General features: G+C 45.0%; 9 protein-coding genes across 9 annotated transcripts; 3 read left to right on the top strand and 6 right to left on the bottom strand.

The window, feature by feature from the left end:
- Window positions 1–1835: 1835 nt before the first annotated feature.
- On the bottom strand, window positions 1836–3071 carry PV09_05611 (uncharacterized protein). Its single transcript, XM_016359136.1, has 3 exons — window positions 2824–3071; window positions 2389–2623; window positions 1836–2327 (listed from the first exon to the last, which is right to left on the bottom strand). The coding sequence occupies exons 2-3, from the start codon at window positions 2611–2613 to the stop codon at window positions 2268–2270; spliced, it is 285 nt and encodes a 94-aa protein (XP_016213275.1). The 5' UTR covers window positions 2614–2623; window positions 2824–3071; the 3' UTR covers window positions 1836–2267.
- On the top strand, window positions 3057–7455 carry PV09_05610 (uncharacterized protein). Its single transcript, XM_016359135.1, has 7 exons — window positions 3057–3201; window positions 3280–3343; window positions 3396–3442; window positions 3498–3589; window positions 3646–6381; window positions 6437–6773; window positions 6827–7455. The coding sequence occupies exons 5-7, from the start codon at window positions 4299–4301 to the stop codon at window positions 7374–7376; spliced, it is 2970 nt and encodes a 989-aa protein (XP_016213274.1). The 5' UTR covers window positions 3057–3201; window positions 3280–3343; window positions 3396–3442; window positions 3498–3589; window positions 3646–4298; the 3' UTR covers window positions 7377–7455.
- A 556-nt stretch (window positions 7456–8011) lies between these two features.
- On the top strand, window positions 8012–9398 carry PV09_05609 (uncharacterized protein). Its single transcript, XM_016359134.1, has one exon. It carries the CDS (start codon window positions 8083–8085, stop codon window positions 9175–9177), a length of 1095 nt encoding a protein of 364 aa, XP_016213273.1. The 5' UTR covers window positions 8012–8082; the 3' UTR covers window positions 9178–9398.
- PV09_05608 (uncharacterized protein) lies at window positions 9399–10724 on the bottom strand. The gene is made up of 2 exons (XM_016359133.1): window positions 10431–10724; window positions 9399–10377 (listed from the first exon to the last, which is right to left on the bottom strand). The coding sequence occupies exons 1-2, from the start codon at window positions 10537–10539 to the stop codon at window positions 9509–9511; spliced, it is 978 nt and encodes a 325-aa protein (XP_016213272.1). The 5' UTR covers window positions 10540–10724; the 3' UTR covers window positions 9399–9508.
- Window positions 10725–10884: 160 nt separating this feature from the next.
- PV09_05607 (uncharacterized protein) lies at window positions 10885–13004 on the top strand. The gene is made up of 3 exons (XM_016359132.1): window positions 10885–11063; window positions 11117–11749; window positions 11804–13004. Exons 1-3 carry the CDS (start codon window positions 10964–10966, stop codon window positions 12727–12729), a joined length of 1659 nt encoding a protein of 552 aa, XP_016213271.1. The 5' UTR covers window positions 10885–10963; the 3' UTR covers window positions 12730–13004.
- A 585-nt stretch (window positions 13005–13589) lies between these two features.
- PV09_05606 (uncharacterized protein) lies at window positions 13590–14888 on the bottom strand (the record flags this gene model as incomplete). The annotated part of the gene is made up of 1 exon (XM_016359131.1): window positions 13590–14888. The coding sequence occupies one exon, from the start codon at window positions 14886–14888 to the stop codon at window positions 13590–13592; it is 1299 nt and encodes a 432-aa protein (XP_016213270.1).
- Window positions 14889–15266: 378 nt separating this feature from the next.
- On the bottom strand, window positions 15267–17606 carry PV09_05605 (uncharacterized protein; the record flags this gene model as incomplete). The annotated part of the gene is made up of 1 exon (XM_016359130.1): window positions 15267–17606. The coding sequence occupies one exon, from the start codon at window positions 17604–17606 to the stop codon at window positions 15267–15269; it is 2340 nt and encodes a 779-aa protein (XP_016213269.1).
- A 611-nt stretch (window positions 17607–18217) lies between these two features.
- Window positions 18218–18974, bottom strand: PV09_05604 (uncharacterized protein; the record flags this gene model as incomplete). Its single annotated transcript, XM_016359129.1, has 2 exons — window positions 18218–18922; window positions 18972–18974. The coding sequence occupies 2 exons, from the start codon at window positions 18972–18974 to the stop codon at window positions 18218–18220; spliced, it is 708 nt and encodes a 235-aa protein (XP_016213268.1).
- A 278-nt stretch (window positions 18975–19252) lies between these two features.
- On the bottom strand, window positions 19253–20119 carry PV09_05603 (uncharacterized protein; the record flags this gene model as incomplete). The annotated part of the gene is made up of 1 exon (XM_016359128.1): window positions 19253–20119. One exon carries the CDS (start codon window positions 20117–20119, stop codon window positions 19253–19255), a length of 867 nt encoding a protein of 288 aa, XP_016213267.1.
- Between the last annotated feature and the right edge of the window lie 4743 nt (window positions 20120–24862).

Here is a 24862-nt window from a genome sequence, read left to right as displayed (position 1 = left end):
TGTTGCTTATATAGACCAATTACCCCGCTTTTCATACAACCTCGGTTAGTTGAATACCTCGGTTATTACCTAATACCTGAATGACTAATATTTCATTCTGTTATTCAAGAAATATATTATAGATCTCATTCTGGATTAACAAAGACTATATATATAAATCTTATTAGAAGTGATTAAGACTTAGTTATAAGGGACTAAGGATAGGTCTATTTAAGGAGGGTTACTCTTATATCTACACTTACTGTAATTTAACTATCTAATTTACCTAGTAGTTAGTTTAAATACTTTCTTATACTCTTAAAGCTTAGACTATTCTAAGTTATAAATATAATTATCTTATTATATTCCTTCCTTAATAAGCTCTTATTATACATTATTCCTCTGCTTTAGGAAGCTAGACCCTTCCGAAGTGGCTTACACTAGTGAAGCTAGTTGGTATTGGGAAAGTATTCCTAATACTATGAAGCTGAATATATAGCCTATAAAGAAGCTATAAAAGAAAATCTATTTATTAATAGTTTTATAAAAGAACTTTATATCTTTAATAAGGCTATTAATAATAGTAAGATAATCTATATAGATAGTTAATCTGCAATAGTATTATCTAAAAATCCATTATATCATGCTAGAATAAAGTATATAGATATAATATATCACTTTATCAGATATCATATAGTAGAGAATAATATAGACCTTCTATATATTCCTACTAATAAAATGATAGCTGATAGATTTACTAAAATACTTATAGGACCTAAATAGTAAGTATTTTTTAGAGGTCTTAACCTAAAATAAATATAAGATGCCTGATCAAAATAAGCTATATATAAGTACCTAAATTGTCCTACTTATAATAGCTTAAGGGGGTGTGTTAATCCAGAATGAGATCTATAATATATTTCTTGAATAACAGAATGAAATATTAGTCATTCAGGTATTAGGTAATAACCGAGGTATTCAACTAACCGAGGTTGTATGAAAAGCGGGGTAATTGGTCTATATAAGCAACAGGACCTACCTCAGTTTTGTAAAGTAAGTAAAACAAAATATATATCTTCAATATATATAAGTTTTCTTCTATATAAATCTTACTAAGCATCCGCCCTCCAATGAGCATAGCTTAACAGTAATAAGGATATTAAATTTAGATTTATAAAAATATCCTATCCCTACCTTTATTACAGCTCTCCGTAATTCAACTATCTAGTTTATCTAATAGTTAGTTTGAATATATTCTTATATTCTTAAAGCTTATATTACTTTAAATTATAAATATAGCTATCTTATTATATTCTTTCTATAATAAGCTCTGATTATATCTTATTCCTTTACTCTAGGAAGCTAAACCCTTCTGAAGTGGCCTACATTAGTGAAGCTAGTCGGTACTGGGAAAGTATTCCTAACATATTCCCTCTATAATAAGCTCTGGTTATATCTTATTCCTTTACTCTAGGAAGCTAAACCCTTCCAAAGTGGCTTACATTAGTGAAGCTAGTTAATACTGGGAAAGTATTCCTAACAACGTGTTACTTCATATGTAAGGGGTGAATATAAGTATAATATCAGGATAGGGAGCAAAGAGTATAGATTAGTATTAAAATTAATAATTAAAAAATAAAATTAAGGTAGATACTATATATAGCTTAAATACTGCTTCCCCCTGGAGCATATGGCCCGCGGCCTGAGCGCAGCTGTACCGTGCGTATGTTCCCACTCAGTTCCTCACATCGTAACAGGTGGAAACTCTATTTAAATACTTACTAAAGCTTATCTTATAAAATTTAGTAATATATCTATCCTATCTAGATAAAGAAAGTATAATTGAATTAAAACAGTTTTAATATTTAGACCTTTATATTAATTAAAGCCAAACTTTACTTGAATTATAATAGACTAGTTATGAGTTGCAATGCCTGAAACTTGGTATATTCATAAAGTCATCTATCATATATGAAAAGACTTATACTAATTTCAACCTCCTCTTGAAAGCCAGCGCGCAGATGTCGTTTGATACATCTCGTCATGCCTTAGAAATCAGGCTTCTTATAATAGCATCCCATAATTGAGAGACCCGCGTGAACACCATGCGCCGGAAAATCCTTGAGGAGAACCTGGATATCTGGAACAGGGAACTCCTATATCAATGCCTTCATCTACGGTGATCCGACTATGTTTTCCCCAGCCACATCGATTATCAAGTCATATTCTTTAATGTAGCGTTTCGGTGGCTAGATTGCGACACCTTTGTCAAGGGTCGTGACCGCGATTTAGCATCCGCCAACCTGCTCCTGATGCACTTCAAGGGTGTCACCGTCTTGCATATCGAGCTTTTAGCAGTGTCAGCATTATAATGCACGAAAGCAAATGCGTTGAGATCAGAAAACGTACCGTGTCGGGAGTGTCGGTGCCGCTAACTCTACTGCCATCGAACAAGAATCGCACACTCTGAGGGCTCTTCCCGGAGCGTTCGCAGAAAGCGTCCATGAGCTTTTTCAGCTGAGTTGTGCGCTTAATCTTGAAAAATATCTCATTGTTGCTGTCCGTGACCTTAATGTTGAGATGCTCCAAATCTTCGGTGCGTGGGGCACCATTCGGTGAGCCGTTGTCCGACATGATTGTTGTTCTACAGCTTTATTTTGAGTGTACGTTGAACAGCAAGGCTTGGAAGTGTACGACGCGTACGGTGATGGGAGGTTTAGAACAAGCAGACGAAGGCTGTGTCGAAATGCTTCAAAGGTGGATGAAGTAGGTTGGGACGAAAGAAAAGATGAGAGCAGTTGGCAAGGATGGGTTGTTGACGAGCGGCCTTTTACACTTACTCACCTTGTGCGGGCTGGGAGTTAAGATACGTCCTCTCGCCGGTGAGGGTAGATATAGAAAGGTTGTAACACGCCTTATTGTTAGTGGAGCAAAAGCAAATTTATCCGCCCATTTGTACCTCGAACAATCCGCACTATTGGCGGGGCGGTCCAGTACCGTGCGCATTGTCTACGGTCGACTGTCCTTGCTCCGGGGGCGTGTGGCCGAGAAATTATGTCAGCGATGTAAAAATGCAACTCTTGTGCGGAGTCCAGACGCATTTCCTCTCGGAGAAGCAGCTGGAGCGCGAACAAGCAAGGTTTTCTTATTCATCTACTGCTGGTGAATCACTGAGAGTCGCAACATAATATTAACAAGTGAGCCTGGAGTTGCCCGACAATGGTACGCACTCTGTCAAAATCTCACACTCTCAGAGATGCTCTACTTCGATATACACGGTGGATTCTGATCGGCATGTAGAGCGAATTCGCCGAAGATCTCAAATCCAATCCTCCATGTCACTCGAGGGCATGTGCAATACAAGGTGTGCCTTCTTCTTCACCTTGCTGCTGCCTACATGCTGAACTCTCGAGCAGACTGTCTTCGGAGAAACAGCTACAAGGAAGAAAAATGCCGGGTGCAAGTAAGAGATGCACATTTTCTCTCAGCCAACCCACATCTCTGACACCATACTGAAGATCAATGCGCTGTACGAGTGCTGCAACAAGTTTTATGAGCAGAATGGCAACGATGCCAGTTGCATCAGCTGCCCAAGACCAGGCACGTTGCGGTAAGTTATGATCTATGATGTGCACATGTTTTCCAAAACATATTGACGAGATCAAGAACCAAGATGAAGCAGCGAGTACAAGACGACGAGTAGGTCAACTTCGGATACATAATCATAGAGAAGACGTGAACCAGAGGAGACTTGTCGCGCCTCTTCCAACCCCATTCATCATGGATGTCCGGCGGAGATGGCAGGCTGAGGCGTTACACTTAGTTCTTCTAAGGCAAATCGGAGCACGCTGAGAGGCCGTGTAGACCTGTACAAACACGGAGCGAGGTTTGAACCGAGACTCTAATGATTGCCTATGTAAAAGACATGGAAGAAGAAAAAGAAAAAACATGGGCTCGTACAGTGCGATGAGTTTTTAGAGCAGAGTTTGACTAACGCCAAGGATCTAGTCCACATATGGTTAGATTCATTGACTAGATGGTTGCAAGGCAAAGCCCGAACCTGGCGCGTTATTTTTGTGACAACGAGCTTCGCGTAGAGACAGCACATCCAGCCCATTCAAAGGCTCGCATCGATTCTCCTCTTCGACGGCCTAATATTGATGTAGTGACTCCATTTTCGTCTCACCTTAACTATAACTACTCAACGACTCCATCTAACTCGGCCCTTTTTTATTATTGCCGTGCCACTTTTTGGCACCCTGCTACTTCGATCATATGTCCATCTATTTCAATCTGCCTAATCTCGTCTTTCCTTGGCCATGGAATTCTCAGAGCAACAGCTAAATGACATCCAGGAGCGCATCGGGTATCAATTGGAAACGCTAGCGCAACATGTCGATCAGTGGCTGATTGCGAAGAGTCAGCTTGACAAAAATGACAGTAATGGAAAGTTTCAAGCCGCCAGTCGTCTTCTAGAGCAGATTGAACAAGTGGCAAAAGATAAAAAGAGGGATCTGGCATTGAGGGGAAGGCGCAAGTCAAGACTGTCAACTTCGACAGTCCGCCGCTTAGACGACTTCAGCAGCGCAACAGCATCGAAGCCAACAGCGCTGCGCAATGACGACTTTGATGACGAGCTAAAGGAGTTGTGCAAATGGCAGGATGAGATCAACAGCTGGGACCTGCTGCGCATCTTGAGCGCGTTGCAGTATAGCAAGGCGAATCCCGAACACAAGCGTGAGCACGCGCAACGTTACAGCAAGCTGCACAAGTACAGCGCCGATACTCATCTGTGGACAAAATTTTTGATCATGGAAGACAGCGCTCGAGAAAAGAAGCTTGTTCTTGAGTGGCTGGAACGGTGTGCAAGAGACGACCATGACGACATCGATACAGTGCTCAATCGGTTTGACGAAGCCATGGGCAATGGCGAAACTAGCTGGTCACATGGCTGGATGAGCACCAGAGAAGAGATCAAGAGGTTTAAGCGCTTATCTTCACAGAAAGGTGCAACTCCAGCCAAGGCAGTCTCATTCCGCTCTAAAGACAGCTCTGACGTTCTTGTCACCCAGCTCGATCCAGACGCACCGACAAGGCAAGGACGGAAGCTGCAGAAGGATGATGAAAATCGCGACCGTGTCTTTTGGTTTGTTTGTTATGGCATGTTTAGACGAGGTATGTCATGGGAAAGCATATTGAACTGGTGCGAGGAGCGGAACGAAGGCTGGCGGGCCGCCAGTCTCGGTGCTGCACAGGACTTGCCACGGAACGAGAGCCGGCTTTGTCTCGCCGGCCCTTATGCCGGAGCTTTGTGGCGCCGCATGTGCTACAAGGCTTCGCAGGAAGCCCGCGCTGATCAGTACGAACGAGCTACGTACGGTCTACTCGCTGGCGACGTCATGTCGGTTGAGCCTGTCTGCCAATCGTGGACAGACTGGCTGTACGTGAATTACAACTCACTACTACTTAGTTCTTTCGAGGAGTGGTTGAAGAAGCACCATCCCGAACGCTTCCCTTCGATCGTGTCACAAAAGTATGCGCTGTACGATTCAGTGCCTCAACTGTCGGACGACATGGACGTCGACGGAATGAGCACAACTCTGCGCATTCTTGGCAATGAGAAATTCTCGGATAAGGCTCGCGACACGGTATACTTATTTCAAGGCAGCTTTGTTGCACATGCCTTTGATCGCTTTGCTGCCAATTTAGGCATCGCCATCGCTCAAGTCTACGGTGCTAGCGAGACGTCCTTGCTCAAAATTCCCCCTCACGACGCACCTGTTATAACTTTCTATCAAAAATGCGCTCAAGACATAGACATGATCCGTCTCGCTGTCCACGCCTTTATCATTTACAAAGACCTCGGTTTTGACATGAGACCTGCGCTGGTAGACCACGCCGACAACATCATTCTCTGCTACATCAACTATCTACGTGAGTTGCGAAAGTACGAAGCCATACCTACCTACGCAAAATGCCTTTCGAACGAAGATGTTGTTGCAAAAGCTTTGGGGAGATTGTTGTTTGACATTACGAAGCATGCAGAACAGCAACGGATGGTATCTCTCATTGAACAGGCCGATCTTGACTTGGTCGCTATTCTCACTGAGCAGTATATATATGCCCTTGCAGAGGCAGGCCTTGCACCTCGGGAGGACGACCAAACTTTAGCTAGTTTCCCCCTCATCGAGCACGCCGAGATGCAATGGGCTGGCTGGAGAGTTTCCAAGGTCTTCGAGAACGACAAATGCAGACGCATGATTGGGGATTACCGAACCTTATTTACAAATCTGAAGCCGAGCGAGCAGCGCATCGTACGAAGTCTGCAGTGGTTCTTTAGCATTCAGGCGCCATGGCCGGTGGCTTTCTCAGCGCTTGCGACCGTGTTGAAGCAACTTCTAAGTAAGTATGAGTCTCTCCAAGTCTTGTAATCTTGACTTCTGACAACTTTGAGCAGATTCTGGCAACATTTTTGCTGCACTGGCTGTGACGCATGCAATATCTGCGGGTAAAATGTCAGAACACCTCACTCCGCTGTATCTTAACCAATCAATCAACATCTTCCACGACGAGAATGAAGATGCAGAAGACAGTGTAGGAGACGTGCTCAGTGGCCGCGAACCAGCAGCCTCAACAATTCAGCCTGAAATCGACAGCGAAGACTTCATCTATCAAACTCAGGTCGAAATCCTGAAGAAGCAAGCTTTATCTGCGAAAGAGCTACAGGACGTTTGTAATGCAATCAACGAACTTATAGGGTGGAGGCTCATGGAGGATGTGACCGTGTTGCGAGCGTAAGTTGTTTCACATTTGCCGCCGTGGCTCCTTCCTAACGAAGTCAACGTAGGAACGACAAAGAAATGATGAACATTGTTAAGGAGAATCTTCATGAGCTACATAAATGTATGCGGCCTCTTCTACATAACTTCATGGTCAGACCTCCTCATGAAATTCCGTCCGAGTCTGCTCGTCTACGTACTCAAGAAGACCTTGACCTGTGTCGAATCAAACGCGCCTACCTTCCCCCCATACTTCTAGCTTATATTGGTGTGCTCACTTTTGCATCCACAATTGTGGGACCTGAGACTCTCTTGAGGACCATCGAGCTTGCGAATCTGCTTGCAGACCCCACTAACAGTGATTTGGCAAAGACGCTGGAGGAAGCCGGACGAATGAATGACTTCTTCAAAAGTCTGGCATGCGCTCAGATCATGCTAATCAAGATGCGACAGGACGCTGCCGCGGAGGAGAAAAAAAGGCGGCGTGGTGAGGAAAGGCGAGGAAGTGGTCCAGCAAAGGGAAGAAGTGCCGTTAGGAAGAAGAAGAGTGCGCTCCGGGTGAAGAAGCGGGAATGGCGTGGCGAAACACTTGACTTGTGGGATGTCACCAAGGGGTAGTATCTTTAGTTCCCATGAGTTTGGCCTCGTAGGCGAAACCATGCAAATCCTACCAAAAATCGTATCTAACTTGTGAGAGCCTATCCCTGTTCGAGTCGTCGTGATCTTCTGGCCGTTCGACTTAATAATACCCAGCAGATGCGTGACCTCTCGTCAGGCGCACCTAGAGAGAGATCGGATATTAAATACACTGGCTGTTCAATCGATCTTAGCAATTCCAGTCTAACTTATAGTGCGAAAAGGTTGAAAATTGATTGCGATACAGATATCTGTCGGTTTGTTCTTCTTGAGTTATGGACTAACCAGAACCTTACCTGAAAATACTTGTGAGGCTGTTCATACTCACTCCCTCTAGACAGGTGCCTAAGGATAAATATTGCCTCGTCATCGCCAAGGCGGCAAAACAAGCGCCTTTCCGATATTGCTGAAGCACCATACTAGTATTCTAAGGAGTTTGGATGGTCTTTAAACTCTGCAAGAGGTGGCAATTCGTTCTAAGCAATCGTAACAGTTCTAATTCAAAAATCAGCCTTGCCAGCTTATGACGTGATTGGTTGTTGTTTGTGTCTTCAATACCGATATCGGCGCTACATATGACTTGCGATTTCCAAGCAACCTAGTTCGTACGCTTACGGAATTTCCTTAAACTTGTAGAGCTCGCCATTCCCCTTCCCCTTCTTCCCAAATTTTGCTTTCTGCAAATATCATGGTCCCAACATTAGAAGTAACTGTCGCAGAGGCAGCCAGCGAAACGCTTTCGGCCACACTTAAAGCGGCACCAGCTCTTATTGCTCCCGAACCAGAGCATTGCCCTGGGCCAGAATCCGAACAGGCCGGCAAGGCAGATTCATGCGCGGGATGTCCCAATCAAGCAATATGTGCAAGTACTCCTAAAGGGCCTGACCCTGATTTGCCTATTGTCAAAGAGAGACTTCGAGGAGTGAAGAGGAAAGTACTCGTTCTATCAGGAAAAGGTGGAGTCGGCAAGAGTACATTTAGTGCGCTCTTCGCGCAGGGATTTTCGAACCTGAATAGGAAGAATAAGAGAAGTAAAATGGAGCTGGGCGAGGGTGAGATCGAGAATCATTACGACTCTCCGCCTACTGTTGGTTTGATGGATACAGATTTATGTGGTCCTAGTATTCCACGGATGTTGCTTGGGGACAGCTCAGCCTCTACTAGTGTTCACACCACAGCGTCCGGCTGGGAGCCTGTCTGGGCAAGTGATACGCTTGCAGTAATGAGCATCCAGTTCATGTTACCCGATCAAGATTCAGCAGTCATCTGGCGAGGACCGAAGAAGAACGGTTTAATCAAACGTTTTCTGAAGGATGTTGAGTGGGGTGATTTAGATTTACTCGTTGTGGATACACCACCGGGTACGTCAGATGAACATCTAAGTGTGCAGTCGTACCTCAAGGAATCAGGAGTGGATGGTGCTGTACTTGTCACCACTCCGCAAGAGGTGGCATTGCTGGATGTAAGACGAGAATTGGATTTTTGCCGTAAAGCTGAAATACCTGTCATCGGCATAGTCGAGAACATGTCCGGTTTTGTCTGTCCAAATCCAAACTGCGGCAAAGAGTCTCAGATATTTCGTCCGACTACGGGTGGCGCGAAGAAACTGTGTGAGGATGAGCGGGTGCCCTTCCTTGGTGCTGTACCTCTTGATCCGAGAATTGGCATGGCTTGCGACTTTGGTGAGAGTTTTTTGGAGGCATTTCCTCATAGTCCAGCTGCACAGCGGATTGTTGACGTTGTGAAGCGGGTTGGTCAGGCCATAGGGATGGATATGACATGAGGGTCGGAGGCATGACGTCTATGGACGCCGTGATGATGTTCAAGCATGGTTATACATATTTCGTCTTATCTTACCCCAGTTTGTATCAGTAAGCACTGTAAACGACCTGATTCATAGGTATATAGAGACCGATTGAGAATAGACAATTTAGTTGAGGTGGACTTGATCCGGTAGATCAATGCAACGTCTATGAGGTGCTCGGAAATCTATCTACGTGAGACTTCAAGGAAGCATGAAGTGAGACTTCAACGCTTGGCTATTTGTTCTATCTCTATTTGTTATATCGTGTGTTCGACCTAATTATCTATTCTTGCTGCTATCTTCCCTGTGTTCACAGCTTCGTCTCGCTACTGATATTCCTCCGTCGCTTGGCCGTATTTCTCCCCGCATCTAGTACAAGGCAAACATGGTGACTGAGTGCTACAATATCCCCCACTTCATCCATGATTATCACCTCTAGATCGATTCTACCTTTTCGGATCTGCTTGGCTTGTGTCCTTACAAACAACCATTCTACACCCTTTTCAGGCAAAAGTTTTTTGATGTCCAAATTCAAGACCACTGTTGGATACCAAAACTTTGCAACATTTTTTTTGTCAGTCCTCCGATTTTGGGATTTTTGGTGTTTAACTGTATAGGGATCTTCGTCGACAACATAGGATTCTACAATCTGAGGAAACATGTCGCAAACGTAACCTAAGCTTGTGTTGGTAAATTTCTCACCATTGCGCCACGTTATCCATTGGTCGGCCAAGCTCTTAAGTTTCTGACCCTCCCGAGGAAAGAAAAAACGCACGCGGTTGCTGGCCTTGCGGAACGATGAGAAGGGCATAGCTCGCTGTTCGACCCAATTCAGATCATCTCCGGCTTTCAATTTCGAAAGATCGACTGGATAGGCGGAAGGACTCAGTGTCCAACCTGTCGTGAAACTAACACCTTTCTCATTAATGAGATTGGTGTGGTTCAAATATGCAACAACTTCTTCCCGGCCATATTGAACGAGGGAAATATGAATCGTAGAGGTTTGGCGACCCAGCTTTATGTCCCTTACTTTAAATATCGCGGGACCTACCTCCGTCCGACGGGGGAATTCTTGATGAACCGTGAATGTGTGTGGTTGGTTTTGCTTAGATAATGTCGTGCTGAAGTGTTTGTTGGCTACTTCCAGGAAGCATGACGTTACATAGCCACCATGCGGCACTGTGAAGGGTTAAACTGTGCGACCAAAAGATGGCAAACGCAACACCGAATACCTGTACCGATTGCCCAGTCGTCTTGCAACTCAACAGAGTAGGTATGCGAATCTATGGCCTTGACTGCAGTTGCATCTGTGAAGGATACGGCTTGCGCATCCACAGCCATTTCAGTGTTTCCGCTTCTAGCCGTGGAATCGCGGGGTCACGGGGAGGAGCAACAAAAGATGATGTATCGTAATTGAACAGAAAAGCTAGACTCACAACATCTATTGAGGTAGAAGAACAAGATCGAGTGGTTCAGATAGGTGACAGTAGCTTTTCTGTGTCCTTGTCGACTATCCTCCGCATTCGTCTTTACCGTGATTTCGCCGCATCTCGAGCCTCGGTACATAGTCATATTTACTCTATGTTTCAGACGCTACTCTAGTTCGGGTTAGCTTTCCAGCTAATTCAGTGCAATCGTTGGGTAACACAACGAGCTCCGATTTGACGCAAAAATGGCCAGGTATAAAATGTACCTCGTGTCACTCCTTGGCCGTGAAGTAATTGCCTCTCCCTACTCTTTCTACGCATCGTAAGAGCTTGGAGCCATGCCTGTTGAATCTCGATATCCTCGATTCGAAGTTCCGAATTTAGATCTTTGGTCTTTTCTGTTCGAGAGAAAAGACAGACCATATCCTGACGATAAGGGTATGTTGAAAGTTTGTAGTGGTAAAATACTGAAGCTAATTACTGCCATACAGTAATCTACAGAGATGCGGAATCTGACCGTGTATACACATTTTCTCAGGTCAAAGATACAGCGCTAGACTTTGGAAAAGGCTTGAAAGCTGTCTGGGAATGGCGCAAAGGAGACGTCCTGGGATTATACCTTCCAAACTGCATTGACACCCCAGCAATCACGATGGGAACGCATTGGTGCGGTGGAGTTGTCTCTCCTGCAAATCCCTCATACACAGTAGATGAGCTTGCATTCCAACTTAAAGATTCTGGTTCCAAAGCATTGATTACGACACTGGAATTTTTGCCAAACGCGATTGCAGCATGCAAAAAAGTGGGTATCATGGAACAATTCATCGCGTTAGCAGGAGATAAACGCGATCCAGAAGCAAAGGTGAAGCACTTTACTTCTATCCGCAACATCAGTGGCGCAACCAGGTACAGGAAGACCAAGGTGAATCCTGAAAAGGACCTAGCCTTTTTGGTATACTCCTCAGGCACGACTGGGAAACCCAAGGGTGTCATGCTGTCACACAGGAATATCGTTTCAAACATTATTCAGATATCGTACAACGAATCGCCGTTAGACTGGAAAGGTGGCCCAAGCAATGAAGGAGACAAGATTCTCGCATTCCTCCCATTTTTTCACATTTATGGTATGCTATTGCGTAAACTAATCATGTTGTATATAAATTTGTTGACATCGTCAGGTCTTACGTGCATGGTTATGCAATCACTTCATCGCGGACTGGAGCTCATCGTTATGACTCGATTTGACCTGGAGCGCTTCTGTCAACTTGTACAGGCGCATAAAATCACGTTCACATACGTCGCGCCACCGGTCATGGTTGCCCTGGCCAAAGATCCTATCGTCTCGAATTATGACTTATCCTCCTTGAGAATGGTGAACTGTGGGGCCGCGCCACTAACCCGTGAACTTGTGGCACAAGTGCAAAAACGATTTCATTTACCTATAAAACAAGGCTACGGATTGTCCGAGGCTTCCCCAACTACGCATGTCCAACCTTGGGATGAATGGGACAAGTCTGTAGGATCGGTAGGAAAGATGCTACCGAATATCACAGCAAAGTACATTGATCCTGACGGTAAGGAGGTGGGGGTTGGGCAGATCGGTGAACTATGTATGAAGGGTCCGAACATCTTTCAAGGTTATCTCAATCAACCGGAGATGACAAAGTCATCTTTCACAGAGGATGGCTATCTCAGAACTGGAGATGTCGGCTATCAAGACGAAAATGGCAACTTTTTCATCACCGACAGGGTGAAAGAACTTATCAAATATAAAGGATTTCAGGTTGCTCCAGCCGAGCTTGAAGGGCTGCTGCTTGACCATCCGAAAGTTCATGATGTAGCCGTGATTGGCATCTATGATGAGACACAACAAACAGAGCTCCCTCGGGCGTATATAGTGCTCCCCCCACAAGTGGAAAAGTCGGAGGCTACGAAGCAGCAGCTTACTGACTGGCTGCATAATCGAGTTGCAGGACACAAAAAGTTACGTGGCGGAGTTTTTTTTGTTGACGAAATTCCAAAGAGTCCCAGTGGAAAGATTTTAAGGAGGCTGCTTAAGGAACGTGCACTCAATGACAAGGCTATGCTAAAGGCCAAGTTGTAGAAAAGAGGATTTGGCATAGAGAACGTACCAATGCCCAGCATGGCAGAGCCTTCATGGTCAAATTCTTATTCTTGTTCCTTGTGAATGCTGATTGGGTTCGAGACAGGGTTGTGCTTTGGGAACGACTTTCAAGGTGTGCGAGCTGGCTGATAATGTATGGCAACGCTTTAAGACAGGTATTTTACGTCATTTAATACATTTTCTATCCTCTACCTGCACATGACGACAAGCGCATGGTTTTAAGACTTTCATTTCGATGAGGTTATTGAAGTCCGGTGGTTCTAATTTCTGATGTCGGCTTATATCTTTGAATATCTTGCTGACGAAACCCTGCACTTTGACAAACAAATTGTAGAAGGGCTGCAATGCTGCCACGTTTTCAACGAAAAACTGTGAAAAAATAATTGAAAGGGACACTAGAAGAACTCCAGATACCGAAAACTGAGGGACCAGTGCAGAAGGACGAGAAGAGGAGGGAACTTTTCAAATAGCTTTGGCATGCCATGTTTATGACAGTCTCACCCAGAATTAGTCAAGAAATTACAATACGATTGGGGGGCAGATGACGGATGCTACATGAGGAGAGGTAATATTTGTATCACGACATACTCGAAGATTAAGATACTTACCGGGCCGTGTTGCATGTATCCAAAGTCAGATTAGACAGTGACTTTACGTCCCTTTTGTTCGAAGAAAGGACAGATGAAAATATAATTGTCCACTTAAGGACACTTTTGGAAACAATATGAATGAGCATCTATTTGACCCTACTCAATGCTTTGTGCAGTCCTAATCCGTTGATCTTATCGCCAGGATTAGAGACGGGGGTCACAGTCCATGAGTGATATACGGTTAAATTGTTACCATCGTATATTACGCGTTGACCTGTCATGGATAGATTTTTCTTTCTCATAGTAACGGTCGTCATTTCTGTGGCGTGGCTCGTATTCTCTATCCCAGTAATTTCTCTCCTTGCGCGAGTGATCTCTTTCTCGGCTCATGCTTATATCGCGTCTTCGTCGCTCCCTGTCTCGCCGACGTTCGTATTTACTCCTGTCAGATACGTTATCATCTTCATATCTTCGTCTCCTATGATTGTCGTAAGAACTACTTCTATCACGACGTGAAGATCTGTGCTGGCGGTCATTGGGATCCCGATCAAGGTCCTTTTCACGTTTCCGCTTTCTCTCCTTTTCTGCTTCCTTTCCTTTCCTGTCTTCTTCCTCCTCATCGTCAGCAAAACTCATTTCCTGCTCTTTCAGCCTTCGTTGAAATTCCTCCTCAGTTATCATCTCCCCAGTCATTTTATTTTTTAACATAACTGGTGCGTAAGCCTGGTCTAGTTTCCTCTCATGCTTCTTTGCTTGCTTGCCCCACTCTCCTAGCTCTATACCAAGAGCATTTGCTGGCTTTGCCCCAACGCCAAGCAGTTCAGGTCGCCTTTCGAGTGTACGCTGTTTTGGAGGGGCCTGACCCTTATTTCTTCCAATAGCTTCGCCATCCTTCCATCCCATTCCGCGTAGCATGGCTGCACCAAACTCATCGATAGGAACTGCGTCATAGTCGGACTCGGTAGGCGCATCAGGGGCATTTTCGTAGTCGCGCTGGAAAACCTCTTCATCGATGAGAGTAGGGATTATGGTATTCGAATTTTTCTTCTGGCCAAGTAGAGCTTGTAGCGCCTCCTCATCCACTGTCGTCTCCGCGGGTTCGGATCGTGTAGGAGTGTCATTGGCCTGTACGATTATCGTACTCGCATCATCCTTGTGCTCTTTTGCTTTCATGAGATTCAAGCCAAATGAAACAGGCGCAGCATTTGCCTTCGCTTCTGCTTCTGCTGCTTCAGCAGCCTCCGCACTCTGTGAGGGAAGGCTGCTCTTTTGTCTCTTTCTACCGCTACTGCTCTCTGCCACCGGTATTACCAATGGCTTCTTTGCGGTTATCGTGCTCTCCGAATGAAAAGCACCACCCACAGATTTGTCAAAGTGTGTAATACTCTGATGCTTGCTTCCTGTGTCCTCTTCATTGTCCGAGTCATCTAGCGCTGCATGTGGCCGCTTGGTGCCGTTGGAATGATCGACATGTTCATGAGGGCGATGAGAAGGAGGTTCTAGCGCTTTTGATCCTAACCTCAGTGAGAACTTGGAACCTTCTGCCATGCTTCGCGAATCGTTCAAGTCTGCAACTGAGTGATATATATTTGTAAATTATTTCACTTGTCAGCCACGTCTGTAGATCGTGTTCTTAGTGCCTGAGGCACAAAGCAAGGTGTCTTTCGCCGGAACACTAAAGTGGAGATGTTGAGTAGCTATAGGTTACCAACTATCCTTGAATGACCTATTTTACCAGGTTTTACATGATTGGTTTCATATCAAAAAACCGTTTTAAATGGCCTGAAAATTTCGAGAAGTCGTCTGTCGGTGGCATCGTCCATGCAAATGTCACCTTTTGCACGATAGCTTTCCAACATCATTTTGCCAATCAGGAATCCAAGACTAGATGTGTTCGAACAAACCGATATTGAACATGTGATTCCGCTAACCCCATGACATAAGCACCTGTTTTCTATTTTTATTGCCCTTATTCTTCTTGTGCCCCTCTGCTTTACTGTCTACGCTCTCGACTTCGGGGCCAGCGCTTGGAGAACTCCACGGATTCACGAGTGTTGGCTGCGAGCTCGCTGTGCGTATCACATTGCGACCGCTAGGTGTCCACGCTGAAGACATGGGCTTTGCCGCAGCAGGGAGCGCAGGAAAAGCCTCGACGCCTGTACTAGGAGCTTGCGGCTGAGCTGCCTGGGTTGGTCTCGCTACTGGAGTTGGAGCTACATTTGCTGCCGCACCAGCCCACGCACTCTTAGGTGCAACAGTCGCTTGGCCGCTTGTCGCTCTCGTTGCGGTTAGTGCTGGAAAGAGATCTGCAGCTTGCATATTGCCCCAACCGCCCGCTCTCCCAATAGCGGAGCGGGCAGACTGCGATGTAGCCGTCTTCAATTTGAGTACTCTTTTCCCGCCAACGGCCATGCTGGAAGCTCCAGCACTGCTGGAGCCTCCTAGAGATGGATAATCCTCATTGATTGCTTTCCAATCGTTCCAGGCCTTGAGCAAATCGGCACGCTTTGACTCAATTTCAAAAATATCTGCAAGTTCCTTCAGCAAGCTGCCTAGTTCTGATGGCGGACGATCGAAAAGTGTGAAGAATGACTCCACGAGTTCGTTTGCAGAAAGTTGTCCACTCTTGTAGTGTGAGATCTTAGTTCGGAATTCCGCAATTTTTGGCTGATCCCCTTTTAGCATGGCCGAAGCGCGGTCAATGACTGCTTGATGTCGTATGCGACGGGCTTGTTCTTGGGGAGTGAGGTTAGCTTCTGGAGCAGAAGCTGAAGATCTTGCAGAAAGTGGAGGTTCGACAACGCTCCTAAGAGAACTGAGAGAAGGGAACGCAGTTTCAAGTCGTTGCGGACCACGCATGGTAGCAGTGGTTTGGTCAGGCACTCTTGCCGTATCAGTTTCAGAGAGAGTTGGCGCACTCAGATGACTACCAAACGTTCTCGAGTTATTAGACAATAAGCTCTGCACAGCCATCTGTCGCTGGAATGCAAGTTCGTCTCTTCGTAGCGGCTGTGCCGATGAGGCGGGAATTGGCTCTGCGTTTGGATCCCTGCCTCTTCCCCTACTTCGCCCATTACGGTCGTCTCGTCCTCGTCGACGTTCAGCGTTAGGATCATATCGCTCACGTAGGTCCGAGAATGTACCCAGATCAACTCGGCGAGCGTCTCGCATCGCATCCTTGGACAGACCATTGGGGTGTTCTTGGATTTGGTGTGCTTTGAGGTCCATTTCTGACCCAAACACAACAAATTTCTTCTCCAAGCATTCCCTGTCCGGGCAGAGGAAATGGTCTTTCCTAAAATGCATTTCGAGGCTGTTGTAGTCCACATAATACTGCGGCCGACGACCTTCGTCCCTTCTGTCACATATGTGGCACTTCTCATGATGGTCTCTGCAATGAGCATAGAGCTCGTCGTCGCCGTAGAACCGCTGCCTGCAGAAGCCACACTCTGGATGACCTTTGAACCCTGTCTGGTCTATTGCGCCTGGATGATCGTCTCCAAATCTTTCATGCTTCTTCAGCTCAGATTGTGTGAACAATTCATGCTCATGTGTAAATGCCTTTTTGTTTCTCGTGCATAGGTCGCACATGACCTTGTGGTGTACGCTCCTTACATGTCGATGAAGGTCTGGCCAACCTAAGCACGCTACGGTACACTCACGATCCGGGCAATTGTACCTCAATAAGAATATAGTGTCGTCTTGTATTTCTGGTGTTTCGAATTTGATCCCTAGTCCCACGTCTATTGAGCTTAGCTCACTATCCTGGAACTCATCGTATCGCTTTTCATGTTCGTCCGTAAAGATGACAAAGTCTGAGTTTGTCCTGCAATGAAGACAAGTCTTTGTCCTAAAGAGTGCTCTCATTCGCAGTGCACATACGTGGCATGTCCTGTGGTTGCAGGGCGCAACTGCGTAGTGATCAATTTCCGATGCACATATGAAGCACAGCTCCTTCTCTTCATCCTCTTGATCGACTGCAGAACTAGCAGGTTCCTTCCCGCGATCTCCGCCTTGTGTGTTTTGTGAGGCATCTCCAGTCAGGCGATCGCCGAAGGTGCCTTTGTCAAAAACATTCTTCAAAGATGTGCCAGGTCCCGATGGCTGATTGTTTGTAGTTGCCGCAAATCTTCCTCGTCCTCGCCCACGAGCTGTAGCACGCGTCCCTCTACTGGCCCTAGGCATTCGGACGTTTCCATCCCGACCTCTGGTCCCTCGCTGTTGTTGAATTGTCAAAGGTTGTGGCGTTGACGCAGATTCTGACATGATTTTGCTTCCGGCAATAACCAAAATCAAAGGAAAATAATGGGTTCACTGCAGTTCGGCAGATTGTCAAATGGCTCCTGAGACGTAGCCAATCTATATACGCATATTTAGGCGCTTGTTGTTGACTGGATGTTGAGTTGACAAGATATGTGTGATTAATTACGGAATACTATACCCTACATCATAGCCGGGGTGCATTTAGTGTCGAAAATTTATCTCCGTCGACTCGCTCTAAACTAAGTACTTATGTGGAAACTCATCGAAACAATTTTGCACATTATATTCCATGTAATGCAATCTACCACAAATCGTATTTCATCTTAATTAGCCTTTCTATTTCTTCACTTCTTTGAATGCTACCGTAGATTTTGGGGCCGTGCATCTATTTGCCATCACTGGCAGTTTAGAGTCGACGTCGACTAAGGTCACAGCCCGGCTTTAAATCTTAAAGCCAAAATTAGACATTCCTTAGCAACTGTTCAGAAAGGCTTGAGTAGACATAGAAGATAATGGGTCTGGTAGCTGAGCTTCATTGCAAAGGTGTGATCCACCCATTAAGATCAAGAATGCTTAATCTGCCAGAATTTCTTGCCGAGGATTCGATTTCATCGTTACAAGTAATCACAGTATAAGTCCTCTTCTGACACGTTTGTAATGTCTCGCAAGCCTCCCACTTCTTCATCGTACTCATCGCCGTAGAGGCATCGCTTTATACCCATCATGGTGGCTTTATCGCCTTGTAACCTTCGCTTTAGCCAGCTTTCCATGTTGTAAATCGAGTCAGTGAGTGAATCAACACGCACTTTCTCCTCTAGAACTTTCGCCTTGCGCCGTTCAAATTCCACTGGATCGTTCTTACTGTATGAGTCCAGCTCCCTTCTTAGTACATTGAGCTTGCGGCTTAGCTCACTGTGTAGTTTTGTCATGTAAACCCTAGACAGCCCGTGCTCCATGAGCATTTTGTCTCCCTCGTCTTTACGTGCTGCAGCTGTGTCCTTCACATGTTGCTGTAGATCTTCAAATACGGCCCTAGCATTTGTCTTCTCACTCGCGGCTTTGCTGAGGGCGGCTTTCTTCTTGATCTTCTCGTCGTTGGGGAAGCTCCAGTACCAGTTTCCACTGCCAATCTTTTCGACTCGTATCATGTTTTCGTCAGCCATGGCTTGAATATAGTCCCTGACGGCCATTGCATTTATTGATGCGACTTGCGGCAAAACTTTCTCCAGGTCTCTGATTGTATGGGCGACTCGCGACTTTTGGATCCACTGAACGCATAGTGCTTGCTTTTGAGCCGAGCTGGGCCCATCTTTCTTTGTCTAAAAGCGGTTAACTGACGGTTTCAGCTGATGAATCCATGAAATGTACCATGGCAGATGTGATGAGAACAATTATGTAGAAAGAGCTTGCATGCTGGTCAGCAACAGGCGCGAAACAGTTTCAGTTTAATGATTCGCAAGATCGACTGTAAAATAGAGACCCCGGTGGCCTAGAGGAGGAAGTTGCTCCCGATGTCCCTGTGTTGCAAACAGTCGCGCTTTCTTTGGAAGTTGACAGCCCTGAACCACGCCTAATGAACTGCAACTAAAAAATGACGACGTAAAGTTGTTGATGCCTTGTGCTGGCGTTCATCATCCTGTTAGGAGAGCTCATGCTTTGTCCTCATCCTCGTTATCAGTCAGAAAATCATCCATGTAAAGTTTTTTCATATTATCTGCTTCATCCTCGCCGTGATCATGCTTCCTTGTTGTCCTCTTTGAATGCCCACTCAGTAGCTTTGACTTTGGTCCAGCGGATTGGGCTTCAGTATCAGTATCTGAACAGGAAGCCCTCTCCTCACCGCTTCTACCTTTTCTTGATACGAGAAAAGCCAAGAAACCCGTCTCACCCAACTCGTCCTTCATTGTTTCCTCGACGAGAATGCCCAGTGCCAACAGGGCGCTCTCGTCCATAAATTTCAGCGAAGGCGATTTATCCCTCGCAAAGAATTGACTCGCATATCGATGAATGGCCCAAAGTATATCACTTTGCGGTGGATGGTGAGAGTCCAACTCTCTGTGCCAATATAGACGAGCATCTTCGTTCTTGTTCCCGAATACCGCGCGTAACTGCTCAAAGAAGAACTCGGCCGCTGAATACGGTTGCGTAAAAGGCTGATGCCGATATAAGCCCCTCGATGTGGCTTTTCCTCTCACGTCTCCTGCAACACAATCGTAGATATTTGGATTCCTCTTAGGACGCAGAATTCTTGCATCTCGGATATATCGATCCGTCAATGCGACAGCGGAACTGACTGTGACATCAGATCTGCCTTCAGAGAAAGCCCGGCCATATCGTTCTGTATCTGTCCTAGTACTAATTTCCGAAGGAGAGACAGTAATTTCAGATTGAGTGATTGAGAACCTTGATGATGTAGCAGAGCGTTCTGACGGCGCAATCAAGAACTCTGTCTGAGCATCATCAGATCTAGCTACAGTGAACGGCGAACTCGGGGTAAGATTATTGTCGCCTTCCATGTTGTGAGAAGTTCATGGTGTGAGAAGACTTTGTAGCACAGGATGAATGGGATTGCACAACCTTTGCGATCGCGGAGCTGGTAACTGTTTCCGATATTAGGTCTAAGTAAATCCGAACTCCCCAACAAGTTTTTTCTACATTTCAAGCTGCATGAGCGCCTTGTCGTTTCAAACCACATAACTCGATTTTGTTGCAACTCTAGAGTTCCTGGCCATATTCACTACTTGATAACTCTTCTATTAACTGTGATATGCAGAACTGTAGTCGACTAGCAATGCTCGAAGTCCTTAACGTCGAAATCCCATCAGGTGCGACGGCTCTGGAAACGCTTGCATATGGTTTCGTTCATCTGGATGATTTGTGTCCTTTCTAACACAAGCTCTTTGGTCTTCAAACGTATCTCTACGACTGCGACTAATAATTTGTTTCGACTGATGTCTTACTTCTTTGGGATCGTTCTTTAAGAATATGCAAAGCATATTACAAATTCGTTAACTTGGAATATCAAGTAATCACGTCCCCGACGAGTACGGTAAATTCACGGCACATGCTAATGACTAAATAGGGAAATTTCTCTGCAATTTATAGAATGGCTAGTATCGAACGTCATGCTGATGGCCGATATGGTGATATCCAAGAATGATTAGTGAGTTGTTAGTAATTCGTCGTTTTATCCAAGTATACCTTTAGTAAAGGTGCAAAGACTAGCCCAGACCTAAAATTTATCATCGGCAGCTACTGCACGAATTCTAAGCATAATTTTGCAGGTTATGACTGGAAATTTTGGTCTAGATGATGTAACACGCTACGAGGCCGCGACCGGAGATCGATGTAGATTTTGTAAACAATTTTGACTCAGTATGATATTGCGCCTAGAATTTGAGACAACGGGGTCAATTCGCATATAAGCGATACAAATGCTGAAGACTTCATGCTATGCAACAAAAGCCAGACTCTAGAAGATCATGCGAAGTTTACATTGCATAGTATATATTATCAACAATTTGAGAAAAAATTAAGCTTTTCCCTAGATATTCTTAGAAAAAGTGAAGACAGACTCTAATAAAGTTGCCAGTTTAAGTGACAGACAGCTCTGTGGGACATGTACTCGATATTGTCTTCAACAGAGTGTTGTAGCAAAAGGGCCTCTTTTTGCTCGAAACATTCGCTTAGAAAAGCATCGTCAAGACTCTCAATCAAGGAGACATTCCACCTTTAAGGACACTTCCTCTTTGCAGAGAAATGCCGTCATTTCTGCGAGGTCAGGACACTCAATCTCGACTCAAAAAGCGGAAAAGCTTGGATATGAAGTATATGATATTTAAGGTATGAATTCTGTCTTTTCGTGTCTCATCTTGTCCCACGAGTGGCATCCTTCAGCCGAGTTCTTCATTCCATTGTGCTTCATTTGCATACTAATCACAAGCTCATATCGGAGACTTAAATCAGTTCTGCCACATCTAAAGCTTGTTGGATAATTCCGTGTAGTCAAACTCGCACGTCACAGATTTACGTTCAAGCGCGTTGCTATAGGTTGTGCCAGCTTTGGACGTGTGCATATCGGCCGCAGTGATGGCAGTTGGCGCAAAGAATTTTGATGTTGAGGGGCTCACAGAGCCATTGTTCTAACACGTTCACGACTTGGGCTTAGGTGATTTCGAATTCGTCAGTTCAGCAAGCCGGCCTTCGAGTATTTTTATTTCGTCTAGGTCTTGGTAAGGACATGTTCACTTCAAAGAGTGGGGCCAATATTGACAGACCGTTTTTCTTGTGTTTGCTTTCCACCTCTTCAAGCTTCAGCCAAGACACGTATATGATCTGATATGTGAGTAACGCGCCAAGGAAAACCTTGACGACTGGAATACCCCATGATTGATAGTAAGCGCGCTGTGTAATTGTTAGGACATGTAAAGGTATTAGTGCTACAGAGAGACAGACATGCGGATTCTCTGCTGATACTGGTGCTTGATATTTTGGAATCTGTCGAGAATACTGTTTCACTGAATATGAAAATGATCTTCGTTTTATTAGATTCGTCGTAATCCTTAACATTCTGGATAAAGATTTGAAGCAGTCAAACAATTAGAAAGCGGGAACTTCCAAAGAGGTTTGATGGAACGCTTCTTTCGGTCTAAGCTGTATCGGCTCAACCCCTGCAGGGTCTTGTTCATCTTCGTACTTTAGGGCTGAGGAATAAACTCCACGTATATCTAATTGCTTGAATGAACGCTTTTGAAACCTGTCCTGTATTTTTTTTTTAAAACTCAGAGAGGTTATCACTTCCTATCCTGCGAACCCTCTAAGCAAACGATCTTCCAGAGATCACAACGTTCGAAGCTCCAACTTGCACATTTCTTGCACTCTTAAATTTCGCTCTCTTCACAATGGTACCATAGATCCTTTCGCATAGGTCAGGCACCGTATGTACTGAGTGCTAATTTTAAACCAGGCACAAACACCGGCCCAGCGCCGTGCGAATGCAAAATTTGCAAAGCAAGAAGAGGAAAAACGAGGAAAGCCTTTGGCACAAAAGGCCAGGAAAGCAGCCCAAAAAGCGCCAATCTCGCCTTTCTGGATAGGTGAGCAATGGACGTCTTATAAGTCTCTCAGACACGCAAAACTAATTTGGAACAGCTCTGCTAGCATTTGCTGTCTGTGGCGGTATCGTTTTCGAACTCATTAGATTGTTCTTCTAAGGAGCAAAAACACAACATTAAGAGATTGGCGAAGATATCTATGGCTCGGGTCGGGTGTGGGTGTACTGAATATGGAAAGTGTAATTATGGGCGCTGACAAGAGAGCAAAATTTAATGGGATCTGAAGCATTCACGGTTGCTTTAAGGCCGCTGATGCCTTTCAAGGCAAAAAGCTTGATTGCCTTCCTCGAGATCCGAGAACTTTGACCAAACTCAGGTCGTGCTTAACAATTTGACTCAAACTTCACACCATTTTGTGTACATGATGTGTATTTGGGGTGCGGTCTCTTCGAGTTACATTAAAAATGGTCGGATTGCACCAGTTGATAGTTCCCCTTCCGACTAATAGCTGATCCTTGTTCATGTTGCTCGAGTTGGAAATATCAAATACTTGGTGATTTGAATACGGCCTGGAATCATACCCTGAAATTGACTTATTTCAGCCTTCATCTAATACACTCCGAAATCAAACGGACGCAAGGTTCTCTATTAACTTTATAATGGCGGTCCTGGTATATTATCCAGTCTCGCTTTCATTGCGATCAATTATTGTTTTCATCTTTATCTAATTCAAGCAATTCTGCTGCTATTGGTCGTAAGTGAGACCGATGGACCTCTTTTGAAGATGGCGAGCACAGCGCTAAAAATCAGTTGTCCAGCTTTACATAGAGACCTTCACCTCTATCGAAGCATTGAGCTGGCGAGTTGAGAGATTGCTTATTGAGTCACGACTACTTTGGATGTTTTGTCTTCTCCACAGCGGCATTGTCTGCATATTATCTCATTGCCTTGCTTATGGTTGAGCTGGAGTCAATCTTGTTTTATAAGACATGATCAAATTCAACTTTCAATTCAGCAAGACTGATTACGATTGAGCCAAACAATAGGCTCACACTGCTAGTGACTAGAATGTCGAAGCTAATATGAGTTCTCAAGTTACGAGTATACCGAGGTTCTGTATTCATTTTTTGTTGAAACAATCTCAAGTTCTAACAGGATTTCATCACCTCGTCTTGAACGTGACGCACGAAGTTAGTAGATGGGCGTGTTCAGGGCGCAGAACAAAAGAGAGAAGATGATGGAGGGGCAGCAATGCTTGGACTGTTGCAAGCAATCCCTACGCAATAAAAATATATAAACTGCGAGAACTAATGCTTCCCAACCCAATACATAGGTATAGATTGTTACAGCTTAGCATGTCCGTAGACAAGAATTCTTATTGATGGTCTATTTGAATATCAAATTCTTCACATAATTTGAGGTGAGCCGAACAGCGGCCAATGCCGTTGTATTTTTTTTAGCTCTCGTTCGGGTTCCACTTTTGACGCCGTAAATGAATGGTTAAATGGAGGGTGGTAAGTCAAGATGGGTCAGCGAGAACATGAAGTTTAAAAAATTGGGGGTAGTTGACAAGAAATATAGACAGCAACGTTCTGATAAAGTTAATCGTGGTCCGATGATGTGAAAGTGACTCATTTCAGGGAGCATTCTTCCGCCACTTCTAATAGGTTCCAACGCCACTGGCGGGTGGCAAAGCACCCACAACTTACAACATTTCGTCCCTGCTATCCAATCCATTCCTAATGGCCTCGTAGGCTCTTTTTTTTTTCGCGAAGCCCAAGTCTTGTACGTGGTTCTGTCAAGGAGGATATTCAAAAGAGTTTACAGGCCAAAACATTCCAGCCTGTTTTGCGTTATTTGTCGCATCACATCCATAGCTCTTAGCAAAGACACAGCTACCGTACCGCAGACGCACGCAAGAACAAAAAAATTGGAATATAACATGGCCGACACTGAGCGAACACATTCAAGTTCTGGAATGAGGGGATCGCGTAGTAGAAGACCTCGTCATCGGGGCGGCCGTAGCATCGCACAAGGTGAACACCAAGAACGGATTTCGCAGTCAGACCTAATACCGCCAAATGCTGCCGCACGATCAACAGAGCAGAGGGTGAAGCCTGTAAACCGAGCTGATCAAAGAGCTGAGCAAGCCCCAAGCGAAGTTCATAGCTCACGTGGGAGGAGACAAGGTAGAGGTGGTCACTC

This window comes from Verruconis gallopava, assembly GCF_000836295.1.
Source record: "Verruconis gallopava strain CBS 43764 unplaced genomic scaffold supercont1.17, whole genome shotgun sequence".
NCBI classification, from domain to species: domain Eukaryota; kingdom Fungi; phylum Ascomycota; class Dothideomycetes; order Venturiales; family Sympoventuriaceae; genus Verruconis; species Verruconis gallopava.
This window is presented reverse-complemented; position numbering and strand designations above follow the sequence as displayed.